Below are 22,459 nucleotides of genomic sequence, written 5' to 3'. Positions count from 1 at the left end.
GATTAAACACGCATTACAATCATTTGTAACAGTATAAATGTTGATAATAGCATAATTTATAAATTAACCTTTATTGTGTTATGCTATATGCATACATAATTATTCGCATAATTGATAATGCTTATACAATAATGTGATGTGTCTTATTTTTTATGCAATATATAATATCCAAAATGTAAGTAATGCTTTTTATATCCAATTCTTAATGTTATATACCATTTGTATAACCTATAGTACTTATATAAAATTATGAACATCCAAAATCAACACCAAAAATGTTACTCTATAACCTTCATAATACAGTTTTAAAATAATGCTTGTAAAAATTATATTAGATATGCCCAATAAATTATTAAACAGTATAAATAAAAAATATATACATCCCCCTATTTAATGGTAAAAATATTTTATCATATATCTACACCATTATTAATATTTTTTTTATTCATGTATATTTTCAATCCACACTCTATATCCATGTTTGTTATTGAATAAATATAATAAATAATATAATTATTATTATATAAAAAAATAATACTTATTTTAAGATTAAAAAATACGGGCACCGAGGATCGAACTCGGGATCTCCTGCGTGTTAGGCAGGCGTCATAGCCACTAGACCATGCCCGCTTTCTATATTTGTTTTTTATGCATAATTTTTAATTATATTAAATATGTTCATTATTTTTACTTTAAATAACCATAATTTCTTTTTTTCCTATTTGAAATATTATTTGTATATAATAAATTTTGTTTCTCTCAAAAAGTAGTTCATGTATTATATAAAAAATTATTAATATATAATAATATTTAATATACCAATTCATAAATACGAATAAAATAATAACTACCAAATATAGTTTTAATTTTACTGTAACCTTTTTCGTTTTTATATTCCCCACTAATTATTATAATTGAAAAATAAATACAATTCACCTACAAAATATCAACAAATATTCTTTTTATTTCACTGGAAAAAAAATATAAAGTTAAAATGACATAATTTTTATGTTTTTCTTAAAATTTAATGGAAATATTTTAAATAATATAAATACCTTAACCAATGTCTTCTACATTTAACTAGATAAAACAATAATATGTAACACCATTTTATATATCAAATGATTATAAACTCACATTTGTATAAAATTTGCTACACTACCCTCTATTATATTATACATACAAATAAATATCATCAAAGATAGCAAGTATAAGGATTTTCTATAATATGAATATATATTATTCCATTTTTTATTTTGTTACCATTTCACTAAAAATATAAATACATATCTACAACCCCTTATAATGTGAAACACACTAAACACAACTTGTTTCAAATAATAAAAAAGAAATTGTATTTATAAAATGAACATAATTACTTTGCTATTTCGAATATAAATATTTTCCATATACTTCTTATACACTCATCACTTATGCTTTATACAAATAGTAAAACCAAATCATATAAAAGAAATAAAAGTATATTCTCTCATTGTTTTAAATTCAGTTTTATTTTTTTATTTTCCAATTAATAAAACAAACACAATTTTCATAATACTATGGTACACAAATGTTTTCCCTTGATGCTTCGATTTATAAACGTGTGTTTAAAATAAAGAGAAGGAATACATTTTTATTTTAATTTGCATGTTAATTTTTATGAATATATCAAGAGTTTTTCATAAATACTTTTCATAAAATGCGAACAAATTTTCATAATAAAATAATAATAAATATGTATATATATAATAAACAAATTTTTAATAATGCATATATAATATACATGTTTATGGGCATTTTATAATGCATATACAATTTTTTGAGAATGCCCGTTTAAAGTCTTTATTCCTTTGTTTATTTAAAAAATTTTTTTTATTTAAAAGTTTCCACTTCAAACATCAGCATACCCAATAATCCAATTTTTTACTTATTTAAAATTCATATTTTATAGCTATTATGTAAATTAGGGTATATTTCACCATAATATTGTATATACTTTTTTTGATTTGTTAAATTATTTCAAAGTTTTTATTTTATCAATATATATAAACAAACAGTAATATATTTATTTTATATATAGAATATGAATGAAAATAATATATCAGAAAAGAAGGATAATGATGATGACTTTTTAAGTGGAATAGATAAATTACATTCAATAGTAACCGAAAATGATCACAATAATACTAACGAAATAAATAACCTTAATAATAGTAAACAAAATAACTATGTTAATAATATAAATGATCATAACAATTCTAATGAAAACCCACGTATTGACAAACTCAATTTTTCCAACCATACAACAGAACTAGGTACAACAAAAAATTTACAAGAACCTTATAATTTACTCACACTAGACAATAATAACCAAACAATTAACGATAAAGAATTAAAAGATAAACTTCAAAAAGAATCATCATTTGAAAATAATCTAAATAAACAAAGCTTTGCAAATAATAATGATACACCCACAGATACTCGTAGTACCAAAAAATCAGGAAAACAATATAATAAAAAAAATAATAATGATTCCAAAGGGAAATCTTATATAACTAAAGAAAATGGTGAAAAAAAAAGTTATAAAAAAAATTATATTAATTACATAAAATTAAATAATGCAAAATTAGAAGACATGGACTACACAAGTCATCTAGAACTTATTAATCAAAATTATTATTTTAAAGAATTAAATAATAAACCAAATATAAAAAGTGATCATATTGATATAAATATATGCTACTCTAGTAAAAGTGAAAAATCTTTAGATGAAAGTGATGATGATAGTTCTACTGATTCGGTTGATAATTTTTATGAAAATATATGTCAAGAAGATCCTTCATTAGATTTTTATAAAAATTCATTAAATACAAAAAATACAAAAATACTATCAAATTTTGAAAACTATTTTAATTCAAAAAATAATGCTACTGAAGAAATAGATGTTTTAAATAATTATATTAAAACATTAACAGAACAATCACAAAAATCATCTCATATGGATATTGATAATAAATTAATTAATATCTTGTCTTTGTCATTTTTAACCTTCATTGATCATGTAATTTATGATTCTCATATATATGCATTAAAAAACCAAGTAACTTCAAACGCCCCAAATAAACAAAATCCTAATTCACAAACTGTTGACCATGTAAATAGTATACTACCTGATGATACACCCAAAATTGTAAATAATCCCAGTGACACTAATGCTGAAAATTACGAAACAAAAGAAAATCAAAATAATATTAATAACAACATGGAAAATATAATAAATAGTAATACTATGAATAACTTTGAAACATCTAAAAATAATAACGAATTAATAAATAATTCTAAAGAAACACATGAGAAAAAAACACCACAAATTATCTACAATCCTGATGTAATTAAGTTATGCCTAAATAATCTATATAATCAAAAATTAGTAAATGATATTATAAATAAAGAGCAAACAAAAATTGAACATAACCATACTAATAAAATCGATAACAATAATAATAAAAATATTAAAAAGGATGTAAGCAATTGGAACAATTATTCTCATAATGATACTGACATAATTGACATTCAAAATTCTGAAAATTTCAATCATACTCAAGACGAATTTCAAATGAAACTAGCCAATAAGTTACAACAAAGAGAACTTATTATTAACCAAATAAATGAAAAAATCAAACAAAATTCTGAAAATATATCAAATTTTGTAAATTCGAATAATTATTCTATTGAAGACATTTTTGAGCTTTAACTATTTTTATTCGAAAATTTTTTATCATTTACTTCTTTTTTCTATATATATGATATTTCATTTTTTTTTATACCTCCTGTAACTACCGTCTATGAAAAGATAACACCCAAATTGCATACACTTGCATATTCGTGTTTACATATTTTTTTAAGTTCATCACCTCACTATAATCACTATTTTTCACGTTGTTTTGTTTTTACACCATTATTTAAAAATGCTTCCAAAATCGTTGGAAAATTATTTCACTTTTTTTAAAAAACATCCATTTTTTGTAACAATTTTAATTAATCATAAATTTGTAGCAACCAAAATTTAAACTATTAATATCGTTTTTGATAACATACAATTATACTTATCAATTTCTCTATACTTATAGTTGCCAATTGATAAGTATATTTTCCCCTTTAAATAGCAAAATGGTGATAATTTCCAAACAAAATGTAAAGGCAAAATATGTCATTCTTAAGCAAAAAAATTTTTAATAATAATTATTTTTTATCGTATAATGCTTCTTTTCTTTTTGGCACCATTTTCATATTATCATCAATTTTTTTTTTTTTTTTTTGAACCGAAAATGTGAACTTTCATATTTTGGATATCACATTGAATCGGCAATTCAAAATTATTTCTACTTACAAAAATATTTTCCTTTATTAATTTTACTAAAATTTAATAGTAGGCTAGTAAAAACATTACCCAAATCTGCATAGTTACAAGTTAAAAGCGCAAAGCAACATTAGTAATGATATCTTCATATATGTAAATTATATCAATCAATTTCATATGGCTATAACATTATTTTATTACTTAACTCATTTTCATTCCTATCCTGATATATGAATAAAAAAGAAACGAAATTAAAATAATGACATAGTAGAAGAAAGTTTGTTAAACTTACAAAATGACAAGAAAACGAAATGGAATTTTTTCCATTTCTTGATCGTTTCTAGGACATTATTTGTAAATATAATAATGAAAAAAAGAAAAATAATCTTTTTATATTTTCTTATAGTTATTCATATCAATTTTTATAAAAATGTTATAATCAAAAAAAAATGTGGGAACCTATTTTACTTATATAATACCCCCCCAGTAAACAAACAAAAAAAAAACTTCCAACTGAAAAATAGTTGTACATTCCTAACTGGAATCAAAGTAAGAATATCTATCCAACTTTCTTTTTTTTTTATTCTTTTCCTACTATTCCTACATAGTATACTCCTTACGTATGCTAACCTACACATGCATAACCACACGTTTCTTTTTGTTTAGCCAAGTGGAAGTATACACCTGGGGAACTACATAGGTTGCTTATCTCCCATTATAAACCTTGAAGCACAAAACGTGGAAAACGACATAAATGATGCAAAGCGAATAAACAAAATAATCCTAATTGCCGACCTACATAGTTTAACAAATATTAATAACATATCTTCACTAAAACAAAATGTGTTCGACTCAGTAAAGACTATCATCTCTTTGATTATTAACATGTATGTGAAAAAAAAAAATTACATCGATATATACATAAATGACATAAATATAGAATACATTATTAAACAACTTAATATAAACATAAAGGATGATATAAATATCCAAAATCTATTATCATTTAATGATGACAATATGCATCTTAATTTGTTGAAAACACCCGAACAAAAAAACACTTCTCAAGACCAAAAGTTAAATACAAGTAAACAAAATGATAATCATACATTTTGCACAAATTCAAATATTAAACAAAAACATTATTTTTACATAATCAAACAATCTGATATACAACAACACACATCTCTTTATTATTTAATAAATTCTTTTACTTCCATTAATATGTTAAACTCACATATACATATAAAAGCTAGTGAAAATAAAAAATCCTTTTCCTTATTTTCCTACCCAAATTTAATGTTATCAGATATTATGCTTTATAAACCTCAGTATTTAATAATAGGGTTAGATCAAAAAAAAAATATAGAAATTATAAAAAAAATTTCAAAAAAAATTAATACATCCTTAAATAAGCATGTAATTCAATTGCCCAAAATCTATTCTTCAAAATTCAACATCGAAATAATGAATTTGGATGGCCATAATAAAATGAGTAAAGATAAAGAATTATCAACTTGCCATAATTTACATAAAGTTATTTATCTATTTGATAATAAAAATGTAATTGAAGAAAAAATTCGAAGAGGTAAAACAGATACTTACAACACATTAATATATGCTAATCATGATAGAAAAGAAATTAATAATCTTATTAATATGTATTTCTTTTTTTATTATCATCAAATTAAAAATATGCACTATAATATAAATAATTCCAAAGAGGAAAGCAATAAATTTCATTCCCTTCAAAACTCTTTATTTTTAAATAACACATCTCACCCTATGAACATCCATAACCAATGTGACGAAAATCTGAAAAGTTCGATCCATTTACCAAAAACACATAATGAAAAAATTATTTTAAAAAAATATAATATCAACCCAAATTTTAATGTAAATATTATAAATAATATCCTATCTAACTATAATAATAATTATCAACATTTTAAATATGATCTGTCTCAACTAATATATAACCATTTCAGATTCTCAAAGTATTGCTACGATAAACTTCATTCTGAACATGCATTAATAAGTAATTTATTAAAGATTGGAAAGCAATGCTTATATGAAAAGGCCTCCAAAACCTATAAGGTAAGCTAATCCATTTAATTGTGTCAAATGCTTGGGAATGTGTAAGCCCTTTTTATTTTTTCTTCTTGGCTCGATCAAAATACCATTTTTTATTATTTTCCTTTTTTTAGAATTTCAAGAGAAACTTAAATATATAAATTACTCTCCCCCTATCAAGAAAATAATTGTTTATAAGTTAAGCAAACCTTTTCCAGATACTTTATAGCATCATCTTTCGTTTGTTATTCATTTTAGTGTTTTTTCCTTCACATTTTTATTTTATTATTTTTTTGTTATACTCCCATTTTTGTATACAACTATTAAAATTTATGATTATTTGCAAATCCATGTATGGATAAACCGAACAGCCACACCTTAATTTGTGTTATCATTCCTTATATGCATATATAATATATTTTACGATACCTACGAAAGCTGAACCACGCTTTTAAAAACGCCAGTCAGCAACGGTTTAGCTCCCCTTTCTTTTTAAATTTAAATAAATTAAATCGTGCTATAAATCAGCATAAGTCTTTGGTAAATTATATAGAGAAAAAATAAGGCAAAAACATAAAACATAAAACAGTGTAACTAATACAATTGACAATGGCATATTAATTAAATAATAATAATTGTATAACCAAATATTATATGCATGTAGACACTACTTTTTTAGTATGTACCCACTCAAATAATAATAAATGGAAAATTATTTTAACAAATAAAAAAAATATATTAATTAAAATTATTGAAAATAACTAAAAAAATAGACTTTATGAAGAGATATATTCAACAATTTACAAAAAAAATATATTAATTATAAAAATAAAAAGGTATATCTATGATTGTAGAAGTAAATAAATACGAAAAAAATAAAACAATAAACTGCAGTGTGCATATACTTATTTATCATTGTTTATATTATTTTCATTAAAGTATTATAATTATTCTAAAACTATTTAACCCTTTGCATGTGTATAGTAAAATTAGTAAAGGCTATAACTGTATTGCTACCTTTTTTGGTTTGACAATTTTAAGGATCCAACAGATTTAATTTTAACTAAAAAAAAGTTACATAATTAATTATTCCTCCTAGGGAATATAAATTATATCAAACAATTTGAATATATAAATAGCAAAATTAATAATCCATAATAAATATGATGAACATACTCTACAACAGTATGTTACATTCTTTGTACTTATTATGTAATCTCATTTTGATATTCGATTTTTTCTTCCCCCTTTTCAATTACATTTGTAAATGTTCTTAAAACAAAAATTAAATTATCAACCTTATCAGTATCCAAAATTTTCGTACAACCTTTAACATATGTATTTAAATTTTTTTTTTTTATTTTTTTAAATTTTTTTAAATTAATATATTTCATATCATTTAAATATCTTTTCATACAACAATTAACATCATATTCTTTATTAACAAATTTAACAATATTACATTCATCATAATTCTGAATATTCATATTATTATACAATGATATTTTATTCGTATCATTTTCTTCATCAATATAATCCATACTATTTGATTTTGTATTTATATTTTCATAAGATTGTTCTTTTCCTTTTAAAAATATATTTAAATTATTTTTATATTTTATAATTGGCTTGTCACTACTATTTATTCTACTTGAATTATTTTCCTTTTCATATTCGGGACTACAATTTAAATATGATATTTCATTTTTTACTCCCATATGCTTTATCCATTTATATTCATTCATTTTATCAGTTGTTTTTTTTAAAAATTCAAATAAATTTTCTTTTTGTGGATCCTCAAAATTGGATAATAAATCTATTTTATTTTCATCTTCAAAAAAATTACTATCCGTACTACTACAATCATTTACATTTTTTAAATTAATCATATCAGTTTCTAAAAAATATTCATTTAATGATGAATTTACTGAAAAGGATCTTTTCCTTTTCACTACATATTTATCCTGTTTTTTTAAAAAATTATTATTATATATCTTAAATCGTAAGAGATTAATTAAATTATTACCCTTATCTTTAATCATCATACTATTATCTACTATCCCTTTATCACATGTTTCCTCAATACTTATATCTGATGCATATCCCCTTTCATAATGAATTTTTAAAATATTATTTCTTTTCCTACTATTCCTTTCTCTCTTCTTTATTTCGATTAGTTTATATGTATCATCATAATTATATTCAGTTCGATTTACATTATTATCCACCTCATTAAAATTGTTGATATTGTTGCTATGCTGTAAACTTTTTTCATTACTTATAGATGAATTACTATTTAAGACATTCTCTTTCTTTTCACTATTATCATCACTACTAAATAAACTATAATTAAATTTATCTTCATTTTTGGGTTTTTTTAATTTTCTTTTTTCATAAATATTTGACTTTGATATTTTATCATCTTTACTTGAATTATTTTTTTTACTATCATCATAATCTTCACTCTTTAAACGTATCTCACTATTGTCACTGCTTTGATCTTCTTCATATATACTTTTATAATTATTCATTAATTTCTTTTTCTTTTTCATTTTCTTATTTATTCGACGTAAATCATTATTATTGTTATCTTTCCCTTTTTTCAAAAATCCATGCTTATTATATTTTTCACTTTTACTATCTACCTTTTTTTCATTATCTTCTTTCTTGTTTTTCTTTACATTCGTATGAACTTTTTTATTTTTATTATCAACTTCATTATTATTTTCTTCTCTTTGTTGCTCAATCTTTTTAAACATATTCTCATAGTACTGGATTTTTTTCAATTCCCTAGCACTAAGTTGTGGATTAAATGTATCTTTCTTTTCATTTTTCCCATCATCCTCTATTTTTTTAATTTTACTATCGCTTTTTTTCCGTTTCATTTTATTATCATCCGCCATTTGATTTCCCTTCTTCATTTTATTCTTTCCTTTCGTCTCCCTCCTCCTTTTGTTGGCTGACTTATTTTTATTATGAAACCTTTATGGTAACATAAAAAATAAGAATGAAAAAAATTACAGAGAATAATTTTATACTTATTATACATAGGTACATAAGTTAATCTATAAATATCTCTATCCCTTTAACCTTAAAACATTTTCTATTTTTAATTATATCTCTTCATTTCTCAATATGTTTTACTTCAATTTCAAATAAACTTTTCTATACCCTTCTTTCCTCATATAAGAATTACATTATTATATAACTTTTATATACAACTTATTAAAAATAATGCTGATTTTTATATAAAGCATTTTTCAAAATATGCGTTATTATTTTTTTTTAAACAAAATTAAAAAAAAAAAAAAAAATCTATATATGCATAGTATCTTTTTTTTGACGGGCGAAAAAATGATGTACTTATCATCAATTAAAATTATTTCATAATAAATTTTTTTTAAAATTATCGAAAAAATATGTTGATATTTTTTCCTATTTTTTAAAATCAAATTATTTTAATTTACCCTTTTAGTTAAAACGTTATTAGTATGTATATATATTTTCTTTTCTTTCAATTCCAAAAAAATCATGGAACGAAAAAAAACGGCATTCATATTTCTACTGACCAATTTAATTATACAATAAACCTATACCCAATTTCGCATATTTCACATAATACTTGAAATGTTACTACAAGCAAATACCAATAATTGATACCATAATAAATATAATTCCTTTATTATATATATTCATTTTTTAAGTTAATAAAAACATTATGACCAGACAGCTTTCCATTGCTTGGTCAATACGCAAAATGAAGGACAAATAAAAAAATAAATAAAATATATACACTGGAAAAATTAATGCATAAAAAATGAAACCTCATATTTGGGTTTACGAAATGATTGAAAAACAATAATTTTAATAAAATAAATTAATATACAAACTAATAATTGTGCATATAAAAACTTTTGCAATCATTTTTAAACAACTCCTCTATACATATTATCATCATCAATAGGTTTAATATATCACTGTGTATGTATGCAACCATATACATAGTGCATGAAAATGTATTCAAACAGTGGGATATAGTTATTTTCGCTTTTTGTTCATGTTCCCCTTATTTTTATTAAAATTTTTATGAATTTTAAAATCGCCCTTACGATCGTTTTCATCTTTTTTATTCAATTTAAATTTGTTATTCTTATCTTTTTTGTTTGGTAAAATATTTAACTTTAAATCTCTTATAATTGAACGATAACTTTTTAGTTTTTTTTTCATATCGTGTTCTTCATCTTCTTCATCCTCCTCCTCATCATCTAATTTTCTTTTATTTTTATTTTTCTTTTTTGTATTATCATTACTATTATGTTTTTTACTACGATTATTATTATCTTCATTTGGTTTATTGCTTCCTACTTTTTCTTCCCTATCTTTATTTAAATATCCATCCGATTTCATTATTCCATTTTTGAAGTTCATTTTTCTCAATTTTGATTTTTCTTTACTTGATATGAACCATGTTTTTTTAGGTCTATTATATATTTCATCTTTAAATGTAATTAAATTTTTAATTTTATTAATTGATATATTTGATTTTTCTATCTCTTTTTCAACATTTTCATTTTCCAAAATTTCTTTTATTTTATTTTTGTTTTTTTTTATTATACTATCCCAATGTAATATTTTTTCTTCTGATATAACTCTTTTATATATTTTTGAATTATTATTTTTTTTTACACCTTTGATTATTTTTTTCACATTCTCTTTTTCTTTAGGTAGGAAAAAAGTACAAGCTGTTCCCTTCTTTCCTATTCTTGCTGTTCTACCTATCCTATGCACATATTTTACTACACTAGCAGGTAGACTATAATTAACGACATATTTTACATGATCTATATCTATTCCTCTTGATGCTAATTCAGTACATAATAAAAAATCTACCTCCTGATTTTTAAATTTTAATATAGATTCAATTCTCTTCTTTTGTGACATCAAACCATGTAATTCTTCACATTTGAAATCAAGCAATTTTAATAATATATACATTAAATGCGTTTCCTTTCTAGTCTTAAAAAATATTATACAATGATTTTTATATACCTCATTACATAAATGTAAAAGAGTTGCTTTTCTATATTTTTCATTAATGATATTTAAAAATTCTTGATGCAAATTTTCAGATATTTTAAAACTTTTTAAATTCTTATTCGTTTGTTTATTTTTATCATCTTTATTTTTATTTTCAGATTGAATAAATATAGGATTACGTAATGAAAAATTAGCTAGCTCTTTTATATCTTTTGTTAAGGTTGCTGAAAAAAATAATATCTGTTTTTTAAATTTACAAACATCTAATATTTTTAAACACTCCTCTTTAAAACCTAATTCTAATAATTTATCTGCTTCATCAAAAATTACTATTTCTAAATAATCTATAAAATCATTCGACGAATTTAATAATAAATCTAAAATTCTACCAGGTGTACATACAAATATGTCTTTCTTTTTTTTATATTCATTTTCTTGTTCCTTTGGATCTATACCACCACAAAACAGAGAACAAGTTATCGGTGAATATTTTATTAAACTATTTATGACATCATAACATTGCATAGCTAGTTCCCTAGTTGGTAAAAGTATTAATGCTTTTGTTATATTTACACTTTTTCTATTTTCTTTTCTTAATTTTATATTTGGACTATACAATAATCTTTCTAACATTGGTAATACAAATGCTAATGTTTTACCTGACCCAGTTTCTGAGTTAGCTAAAATACTTTTCCCTTCCAATGCTAATGGAATAACATCTTTTTGTATATATGTTGGATTTTCAAACTTTAGTTCGTATAATACTTTTAGTAGTGGTCTTGAAATATGTAGATCACTCCATAATGTATTTTTTTCGATCAATAAATTTTCTTTCTCTTCTCTTTCCATTTCCTCACCCATCTCATCATCATTTAAATCGCTACATTCTTTGCTTTCCTTCTCAATTTCGTCTTCCATTCTATTTAATTTATTTTTATTTTATTTTTCACGCCCTAAAATGTTTCCAATTCCAATCAATCACCTGCAGGCATATACACTACTTTTCTGTGGTATTATACATACAAATTTATATTATATAAATTTATATAATTTTGTTTTATTTACTTTGTATGTAATACTATCATATTTTTAAAACTCTTGCATTGTTAAAATGGTTAAGTCAAAAACGACGAAAAAAAATGCATAAAAATATATATATATATATATATATAGAATATGAAAAAATTAACAACATAAGTTCTTTAAATTATTATACATTTATAAAGCTTAATTACAAGCGCCAATCCATAATGTATATATATTTATCTTATTTATTTTTTGTGACTTTAATTTTTTTTGTATTTTATAAATAAGTAATAAAAATATATATATGCATATACTTCAAAATTGTTATGTCATACCATATTTCAAAGGGCATTTCGGGGGACGGTATATAAGAAAAAATAAGAAAAAATAAGAAAAAATAAGAAAAAATATGAAAAAATAAATATCATGATACTATTTGCCATATAAAAAATTGATGTATAATTGAAAAAAAAAATATTTTTTGTTCTATATTTTCAAAACTTAATAACCCATATTTTATAAAAATTAACTTAATTTTGTTTATATAGTTTATAATTTTTACAAAATAAAAAATACTGTCGGTTGTATCGAACAGCCCCTATATACATACTTATATTTATATATATTTTTTTATGTAAATTTTATTCTCATTCGGTTTATAAATATATTTTTTTTTGTTATATTCAGTTGCTTGTACATTTTTTAAAACATTTATAATATACATGCAAATTTGTCCTTATTTTGTAATGCTATAAAAAACAATGAAAAAATGAAATTTGCTATATGTAAAAATATGTACATTGTGTGATATTATTTTTTTATTACTTTATATATAGACTTGTCACACATAATTATTTTATAATATATTTTTTTTAATAAAACAAAATAACAAAATGCAACTATACCTTTTTACATATCCTCTAATTTACAAACATAACTGTCTATTTTATTAGACTGCCTCCCAATTGGAAAATTAGAAAAACGATTAAATTATTAAAGAATGCCATGTATATAATATTATTATTTTCTAAAACACGTATATAAAGAAAGTACATATCAATGCACATGCAAACCCTTTAATTAAAAATTATATAAAAATAATGATTAAGTGTAGAAAGGGATATGAACATCCCTTACGATTTCTTCAAACAAAGTTCTTCACCACTGTTGCAGATAAAATAAACTATAATAATAAATATAACAACATTTTGATAAACAATATAAATAATAATGATTTATTCTCAAAATATATTAAAATAAAAAATATAAATAATTATAATTTTTTTTTTTATGGTATATTACATGGACAAATCGAAGGAAAAAGTTCAAGTGGTAATGACTGCTCTGAATTACTTAACAAAATAAATCCCCATTATATTTTTTTAGAATTATGTGAAACACGATTAAATAGATTATTTTTTAAACTTTCAAATAAAGATCAAATAAATAATTATAAAAATAATAATTATTCAAAATTTACGTATTTACCACGTATACATAATGGATTTATGCAAGATGAATATTTGCCTATACTTGAAAAATGTATTCAAAATAAAAAATTTAATTTCTTTTTATTTGATAGAAATATTCATACTATAAAAAATAGATTAGATTATAAACTTTTATATGATACAAAGTCTTATAAACAATTTTTTAATTATTGCATTGAGTCTATAGCTTTACGACACTATTCATTTGATGCCTTTGTAAATCTCTATAAAGATTATGCTTCGAAAAGTCTTGAAAATAAAAATAGTTGCATTAATGAAATACAAGAGCCAAATGATGTAAATTCAGGGAAAAAAGAAAATAATATTAACAGTTGCAACACTAGTCTTAATTCAGAGTCCCAAAACGGAAACTCCGCTTGTTCAAACTCACACACAGCTGACCACCAAACAAATCAGCAAAACAAGCATGCAAACAAATATCATAGTAACTTATTTGAAGATCCAGATTGCTTAAAAAAATTGGACGTACTAAATATTTTAAATGAAAGATTAATGACTATTTCAAAATCTACTTATCATGTACTAGTAGAAGAGAAAGTTAAATATGGGGCATATAATATTTGGTGCTCTATATTAAATAATGAAACGAACTTTTTTGAAAATCAAGAAAAAAAAACTATTGTCATCATATGCAGTGCTAATATACTTGAAAGTTTAACTCAAGAATTTAATACAGCATATTTAAATATATCTAAAAAATATACAAATTCAAAAAATAAAAATAGTAATAACACATCACAAGTATTAATATTTGAAAACCCTTATAGTTCTTATAATGATGATATAAAACCACATTGGCCACTTATATTTATTAAATATTATATCATCCCATATTTTATTCTATATTTTGTTTTAAATACGTCTTATAATTTATTTTCTTGGATCTACAAATCTAATTTTCAAACACCCCACCCACTATCACACGATATCATAGACATTAAGGTGTAAACCAATCTTAAAACCTCAAAAGGCATGACTAAAATAATAATATTAATCTATACACACATATGCAATATATCTTTTGATTGTAAAAGAGAAAGATATTATTTTTTTTTGTATTCATAATGACAAGTGATGTTTTTTTTTCACCCCCTTCATTTTTAAGTACTTAAACTTTTTATTATAATTAAATTATTACTACAAAAATAAAAATATAATCAAAAATATGAATAGAAAAATTAATAAAGCTGTTTCCCTTTTTATTCCTTTTCCATATAACATATAAATATATATTTTTTAAGAAATATTTATAGGATGAAAAAATGTGCATATCATATTTTTTTTTAATATATTTTCTCCAAGTACGTATTTGATATAACACCCTTTTCATTCTTTTAAATTTTTAGTTTTTTTATTTATTATAAACTCATAAGGTATCAATTAAATTTATATACATTTTTTGCTTTATTATCATTTCTTTAATTTTTTTAATTATCAAACATTTCACAAAATCACAGTAGTGTATTTATTTTTCATAAATCATAAATACCTTGTGTTTTATTAATAATGCTGAATATATATGTAATCATTTTTAAAAATTCAAATCAAATATAAACTAGCTATATACTATAAAATACTATAAACCATATATATAAATCTATACCCTTGTAAGATAACTACAATTTTCTATATCCCTCTATGGGCCTCATTTAATGATATATTACTACCCATACCCTTTGTATTATTACATATATCAAAGTGTAACAATTCAAAATTCTCTTAAATATGATTATTAATTTTTTATATTATTAAAAAAAATAAATAAAAATGGAAAATTTAAGCGAAAATATTAATACCCATTCTAAGAAGGGAAATTTTATTGTATTTGAAGGAGTTGATAGGTATAAAAATTGCAGTACTCATATTTTTAATTTTACACCACCCTATATACATTTCCAAAAAGACTGATTACCATCATATATTATCCATTTATCTATCTCAATTTTGGTAACACATTCTTTGTTTTAATTTTATTAGATCGGGAAAATCAACACAATCAAAACTATTTGTAGACTATCTCAAAAATAACAACATTCAAGTGAAGCATTTGTGTTTTCCAAGTATACAACATTAAAAAAAAAAAAGCTAGCTAAAAATACACACAAATAAAAATAAAAAAAATTATAATATTTTTTTTTTTATTTAAGATAGGGAAACCACTATTGGAAAAATAATTACTAATTATTTAAAAATGGAAAGCACATTTTCAAATGAAACAATTCATTTATTATTTTCTGCAAACCGATGGGAAATGATGTTATAATTTTTTTTTATTTTATACTTATTCATACATAGGACTATATATATCACTATAAAATTAAATAACTTAACCATATATTCACATCCCATTCCTATTTCTTTTTATTATAAACATTTTAGGGATGAAATAAAAAATTTACTTATAAATGGTACATGGGTTGTTTGTGATAGATATGCATATTCTGGAGTAGCTTATTCATCAGGAGCATTGGTACTATTACACACGTTCATACATAGTGCATATATAATACGAAGTAAATAACCTATTTAGTTTATTTTTTCTGACATTTTCATTTTAACGATTTTATTATTTTTGAAGAAATTGCCAAAAGAGTGGTGTATGAATCCAGATAAAGGTCTCATCAAACCTGATGCTGTTTGCTATTTAAACCTCCCTCCTAATCATGCACAAAACAGATCGGAATACGGTATGTTCATATATACATATATAGAAAGAAAGAGAGCGAAGAAAAAATGATTGCCTATGCTTGCTAATCTGTACATCCCGAGTCCTGGTGGCTTACTCTCAAATACATAGTGATATATTTTTCTCCCATACTATTTACAATAATTTTAACTGCTACCGTTTTATGCACATTTCAGGTAAAGAAATTTATGAAAAATTTGAAGTTCAAAAACGAATTTATGAAGCATATGAGCATTTTTCAAATGAGGATTATTGGATAAACATAGACGCAACAAAAAGTATACAAGTAAGACTTCCATAAATTATAGTTATATATACACAACGTGATAAATGTTAATAAACTTTTTTTGAATTTTATAAAATATTTATGAACAAATTATTTATTTATATTAACAAGTCATAAAAATTAGTAACATATTAATCATTTTGGCTACCACCTTTTTAGGAAATACATAACACCATAGTTGAAGAAATTTCAAAAAAATGCTCCTCCAAAAATACACAATTTGAATACTTATGGTCTTAAATATTAAACGGTGATAATTACATTTTTCATAATTTCAGTGAGCATTTTTCTCACATTTTTTAAATGTTAATCTAAGTTATTTATTATATTATAACTTATTAATTTTTTTTGTGTGTGTGCATTTTTTGTATAAAACTGTAAAAAGACATATAAATTTATTATTATCTTATACAAAAGTATAATTATTATTTGTTTCAAATCGAAAACGCATATTCATTATTATTTTACCTCATGAGTTTTCTTTATTATAAAGTATAAGAAAAAATATAGTCACAATGCTGAATATTTCAAAATTGTGGCAACATTGTATAAAACAAAAAGTAGTTAAACCAAGAGATACTCATGTAAGTAGAGGTTACATAAATTTATTATATCTTGAAAGCGCAAAAAAATGAAAAAAAAATATATAATCAAGCCTTTAAATTGTGTACAAAATTATCAGACTTTTAAGTTATACCATACATGCTTCTAACAATTTATGGGTGCCTAAAAAAATAGTTCTTCGTTTTCCAAATTTTACAAAAAGGATCCTACAAAATATGTCATGCCTATTTAAAAATAATTAAAGCAGATTTTTGAAATTAAACGCTTCAACATTCTCATTGTTTATTCTTATACGATATGCCTATATCTTTTATATTTGTCAATTCGATTTATTCAATCCTATTCGTTTTTTCATAATTGATCATACTATTTATACCTTGTTATATTAACTTTTTTTTCTTCTTCCTACATATTAATGTAAACATAGATATTAATAGCTAGTTAGGTTTTCCAAACCATTTTTTACATGTTATAGTGTCTAAAAATTTATTTGAATTGGTATTTTCTTCAATTTTATTAAACTCAATTGTTTCAGTTTGAACATATTCTTCTTTCAATCTATCAGAAAATTCACCGCTTTTATTTTTATCATTATCTATATCCTCAATAGAAATTTTTATTTTTTTCTTTTCTTCAGTTTGCTCAGAATCATTAATATTAAAAGATGATTCAGAACTAATATTTAAATTATTATTAAATTCAATGTTATTATTTTTTTTAAAAAATGTAAACCTTTTAGTAAACTGTCTAATAATAAAACTTCTTTTATCTAAACAAGGATCTCCAATAAGTATACTATCCATAGATTTGGGGACGGTCTTAAATTTTTTATAAATTTTTATATCAGCATCTGTTAAGTCTTTAATATTTATTCTGGTAATTTCTAAATTATTACCATTTATCCAGCTTTTAGAACTATAATTAGGATCATGCTTAATTATAGGTGGATATAAATCTTCCTGAAATATATTTGGATTCTTTCTTGGTACATAAAAGGATATAGGTTTAATACTTTTATTATTTTCATTTTTATATATTCTACCTATTTCACATTTATATATATTACATACTTGTTTCGGTAAAAATCCAAATGATTTAAATGGTAAGCATGACTTATATTCATTTATTTTTCTTAAAACTCCTTCAGAATGCTGATAGTATCGACAATTACCATCACCTTTACCAATTACATATATAATTCCTATACTTTCATCATAGTGTGGTAATAAAGGTGCAGATGCATTATCTATAGATATTGTACTAATAGGATCTGATATATTTTTAAGATCCCATAATTTTATTTCTCTCATATAATTTTTAGAAAAACCAGTACTTAATATATAATTCTCATTTCCACTATATCCATCTATCCATATATTTTTTGCACATTTACCACCAGTATGACCAACAAAACTTGTGCATATTTTTTCTTGCCTCGGATCAATTATATGAAGTTTTTTATTTAAACATGTTGCAGTTAATAATGTACCCGTATTATTCCATTTTAATGATGTTAATTTTTGAGGCATACTTATATTAAAAGCTTTTTTTTCATTTTCAATATCCCATATATTTACAGTTGAATCAAAACTAGAAGAACTTAAAATATAATAATTTAATGGATTCCAATCAATTATTGTTACTTTTTTCTTATGTCCATTTAATATACATAAGGATTTTTTTATTTCTTCTGATTTATCTTCTTTATTACATACTTCCCAAATTCTTATAGACATATCTTCGGAACTAGATGCAATAACTTCATTATAACATGGATTAAACTGAATATCTAATATGTTAGATGTATGTCCTTTTAATTTATATACAGGTGGGTTTCTGTACATATTTTCTAATTTTATGACTCCTATTACCCCTCCCCCTTGAACCTGCCAGGGCGTCTTTAAAAAAAAATATACATATTCTTTTTTATAACTTAACAAAATTTGAGAAACAGACTTCGATAAATTGCGACACATTTGTGCCTTTTATCGAAACAAGTAGAATATGTTTTATTTTTTTTTTAATTTTTTCTTTTTTCTTTTTACTGCTATATATTCAGAGCTACATGCTATCCCACACGATTCGGTGATCCGCGTGCAGATTTGCAAATCATCGAAGGCAGTGTTCCATTGGTCCGCTAAAAAAGAAACATAATATACATATATATATACACACAATTTTATATAATAGCCCTTTCAATTTTATTTCTTTTTTATTTTCTTACAATACAAATTTTTGATACAAGGAATGTCGTTCACCATTTTGGTTCATAAAATATTTAAAGTTTGTTGAAAAAAAATATAAACAAATACATGCACATATATATACATTCCCCACTATTCTTAACTAACCATAAAGAAATTATTTTTAAAAAAAACAAATAGAAATAGACAGCTTTTGCTATTACATATGTTTTTTATTTTTAGTTAAAGATTATCTATAAAAATAATGTCCTTAACAACATTATTATTACTAAAATGATTCTTCAAAATTTTCTAAATATGCTCTTATTTTACATTACCTTTATTATGTATAGAACAATTCTATTCAAATCTAAATAGACATAATTTAATTCTTATTTTTCGAACTATCTCATTCATATATGTCTATTTGCACAAATTAATAAATTTCCTTTTCAAATTGTTCCTTAAAATGAGTCTAGCCATTTTTCCTATTTAAACCATAATCAAATAGTATTTTTTAATATGTGCTTTGGAAAAGGTAAATAAAATTCTAGTTTTTTTTTTTAGCTACCCACTTTGAAAAATGGAAATAAAACATTATTTTACACACATTAAATATTTCAAATAAAATATACATATTAATATATTTATTATAGGACTTATTTCATATTTATACTCATGCACGTCAAAAAAATAAAAATATTCATTTATTAATCTTATAAGCATTTCTACTTATATATTGTCTTTATAATATTTTCATTCCCCTTATTATTTTTTTTCCTTACTACCAAAGCAAAACAACTATATTAATTACAACCAGATAAAGAAGAAAAATTTATTTTTTCATTTTTTTAAATTAAACTAAAAAATAGTTGAAACAATAGTCTGTATGTATATTTTATTTTCTCTATACATAGGATCTCTATATATGCAAAAAATTAGGGGGTCATACACACAAATATGTACTATATACACATATTTTTAACTTTAAAAATATTTTATAAAAAAACAACACATGAAAAATTTATAAAAAACATATCAAAAATTACAAATAATCAAATTAAAAAAAATCATATGGTTTGTAATCTTTATCAACAAGTTTGATATATAACATTATTGTTATAAGACTCACTATAAGTATGAAACTGTAACAAGCCAAAGAAACATAAATGTTTTCCTTCGAAATTATCTTAATTATCGTATCCTTTTATAAAAAAAAAAAATTATATATTCATATAAATCATGTTTCATATGTGAATACATTAAATACAAAAATGTCTATATGCATTTTTTCATGTTAAGAATAATTTTTTTTTCTAAATCCTACTATTGCTCCCCAAGCACAAATTATTCCAAGTATACAAAAAATGTAATCTAAAAAAAATATAAAAATATTTTGGAATATATATTTATACATATTTTAACATAATATAAAAGGATATAAGACATGTACCCATGAAGCAGTAATTTATTCTTTATAAAATATATTCTATAAAATTACTTAATATAGTAAGGAATCTTTTGGAGTAGTCATAAAATGTGTAATTGCTTGCTTGATCATCGTCTTGATATCTTAAATTATCTCGATTGTGATCAGAAACTAACTTCGTATCTTCTCTAGTAACTGAAACACAACTACCAGAATTTGTACTCTTTGTTTTTTTCGGCAAATTCAAAATTCCATTCAAATTAAAATTACCCTTTTCTTTTCCCATTTATTATTTTAATACTAATTCATTCAAAATTAAAAAAAAAAATATAATGGTACAATCACCCCTCTAATAATAAATTCAGTACAAATCCAATTTCAATACAATAATGCATATATCGAAAAATGATAAACCCCTAATTTTTTATGTATCTTACTTAAGTATAAATTTGTTAAAATCGTAAATTCACAAAAAAAAATTATTATTTATTAATCATTATTTATATGGTAATAGTTATATTTTTTTTATTCAAAAATAAATATATATCAGATTGATACCTAACCAAATATGTAAAACATAAATATTGGAAGTAATAATATATATTAAAATGTAGAAATTATGAGAGGGTTTTTTATTAATATTTTTTTTTAATTATATTTGAAAAAAAAATATAAACGATATGCTATATTCGCTTACAAAATCGAAAAATATAAACAAAATTCCTAGTATACATATATGAATAAATACGCGCCTACGCTTAAAATTGCCCCCTATGATACGCTTCAAATTTTCATATATATTTTTCATTTTTAAATAAACCCGGTTAAAGTTGCAACCCTACGTTTTTATAAAAAATATAATTTATAAACATACATATTTATAAACACGCAAATTTGTAAAACATAATGCGTATATAACAGGTTTTATTTATATGAACATTTTTAAAAAATTAAAAAGGTTTCGTAAAAAATATTAAAAATTGTTTACTATATATTTGTATAATAACACTGCATAATGTTTAGACAAAATAAAATAAAAAAATAATAATCACAAAAAGAAACATAAATTATTTAAATTCATAATTATATCATAAAAAAACATTAAAACATAAATATGTATAAAACACCATTTGACCATCTGAAAATTGTTCGAATATTTTTCTCATCCAATAATAATTAAAAGACTTCATTCCCTTATAAATTTATCCGCCAATAGATTTATCAATCAATCAAAACTGCCAACTGCTTTAATTTTAAATAATAGGAAAATAGAGTAATAACATAGGAGAAAAATAATATGTCAT

The 22,459-nt window shown here is 22.3% G+C and overlaps 8 protein-coding genes and 1 non-coding gene across 9 annotated transcripts; 4 read left to right on the top strand and 5 right to left on the bottom strand.

Annotated features, from left to right (window-relative positions):
* Positions 1-557: 557 nt before the first annotated feature.
* PCHAS_1467020 lies at positions 558-630 on the bottom strand. Its single transcript has one exon. It is a non-coding gene; the product is annotated as a tRNA-Val (tRNA).
* Positions 631-2,083: 1,453 nt separating this feature from the next.
* Positions 2,084-3,754, top strand: PCHAS_1467000 (conserved Plasmodium protein, unknown function; the record flags this gene model as incomplete). The annotated part of the gene is made up of 1 exon (XM_730771.2): positions 2,084-3,754. The coding sequence occupies one exon, from the start codon at positions 2,084-2,086 to the stop codon at positions 3,752-3,754; it is 1,671 nt and encodes a 556-aa protein (XP_735864.2).
* Positions 3,755-4,726: 972 nt separating this feature from the next.
* On the top strand, positions 4,727-6,594 carry PCHAS_1466900 (tryptophan--tRNA ligase, putative; the record flags this gene model as incomplete). Its single annotated transcript, XM_016799868.1, has 3 exons — positions 4,727-4,909; positions 5,027-6,457; positions 6,568-6,594. 3 exons carry the CDS (start codon positions 4,727-4,729, stop codon positions 6,592-6,594), a joined length of 1,641 nt encoding a protein of 546 aa, XP_016655104.1.
* A 1,047-nt stretch (positions 6,595-7,641) lies between these two features.
* PCHAS_1466800 (conserved Plasmodium protein, unknown function) lies at positions 7,642-9,354 on the bottom strand (the record flags this gene model as incomplete). Its single annotated transcript, XM_739479.2, has 1 exon — positions 7,642-9,354. The coding sequence occupies one exon, from the start codon at positions 9,352-9,354 to the stop codon at positions 7,642-7,644; it is 1,713 nt and encodes a 570-aa protein (XP_744572.2).
* Positions 9,355-10,471: 1,117 nt separating this feature from the next.
* PCHAS_1466700 (ATP-dependent RNA helicase DRS1, putative) lies at positions 10,472-12,388 on the bottom strand (the record flags this gene model as incomplete). Its single annotated transcript, XM_734590.2, has 1 exon — positions 10,472-12,388. One exon carries the CDS (start codon positions 12,386-12,388, stop codon positions 10,472-10,474), a length of 1,917 nt encoding a protein of 638 aa, XP_739683.2.
* Positions 12,389-13,596: 1,208 nt separating this feature from the next.
* PCHAS_1466600 (conserved Plasmodium protein, unknown function) lies at positions 13,597-14,955 on the top strand (the record flags this gene model as incomplete). Its single annotated transcript, XM_736269.2, has 1 exon — positions 13,597-14,955. One exon carries the CDS (start codon positions 13,597-13,599, stop codon positions 14,953-14,955), a length of 1,359 nt encoding a protein of 452 aa, XP_741362.2.
* Positions 14,956-15,774: 819 nt separating this feature from the next.
* On the top strand, positions 15,775-17,219 carry PCHAS_1466500 (thymidylate kinase, putative; the record flags this gene model as incomplete). The annotated part of the gene is made up of 7 exons (XM_016799867.1): positions 15,775-15,848; positions 15,985-16,067; positions 16,155-16,263; positions 16,387-16,477; positions 16,586-16,694; positions 16,870-16,979; positions 17,139-17,219. The coding sequence occupies 7 exons, from the start codon at positions 15,775-15,777 to the stop codon at positions 17,217-17,219; spliced, it is 657 nt and encodes a 218-aa protein (XP_016655103.1).
* A 761-nt stretch (positions 17,220-17,980) lies between these two features.
* PCHAS_1466400 (coronin, putative) lies at positions 17,981-19,804 on the bottom strand (the record flags this gene model as incomplete). The annotated part of the gene is made up of 3 exons (XM_739872.2): positions 17,981-19,441; positions 19,589-19,680; positions 19,768-19,804. The coding sequence occupies 3 exons, from the start codon at positions 19,802-19,804 to the stop codon at positions 17,981-17,983; spliced, it is 1,590 nt and encodes a 529-aa protein (XP_744965.2).
* Positions 19,805-20,786: 982 nt separating this feature from the next.
* PCHAS_1466300 (conserved Plasmodium protein, unknown function) lies at positions 20,787-21,441 on the bottom strand (the record flags this gene model as incomplete). Its single annotated transcript, XM_016799865.1, has 3 exons — positions 20,787-20,930; positions 21,054-21,100; positions 21,228-21,441. The coding sequence occupies 3 exons, from the start codon at positions 21,439-21,441 to the stop codon at positions 20,787-20,789; spliced, it is 405 nt and encodes a 134-aa protein (XP_016655102.1).
* Between the last annotated feature and the right edge of the window lie 1,018 nt (positions 21,442-22,459).

This window comes from Plasmodium chabaudi (assembly GCF_900002335.3).
Source record: "Plasmodium chabaudi chabaudi strain AS genome assembly, chromosome: 14".
NCBI classification, from domain to species: domain Eukaryota; phylum Apicomplexa; class Aconoidasida; order Haemosporida; family Plasmodiidae; genus Plasmodium; species Plasmodium chabaudi.
This window is presented reverse-complemented; position numbering and strand designations above follow the sequence as displayed.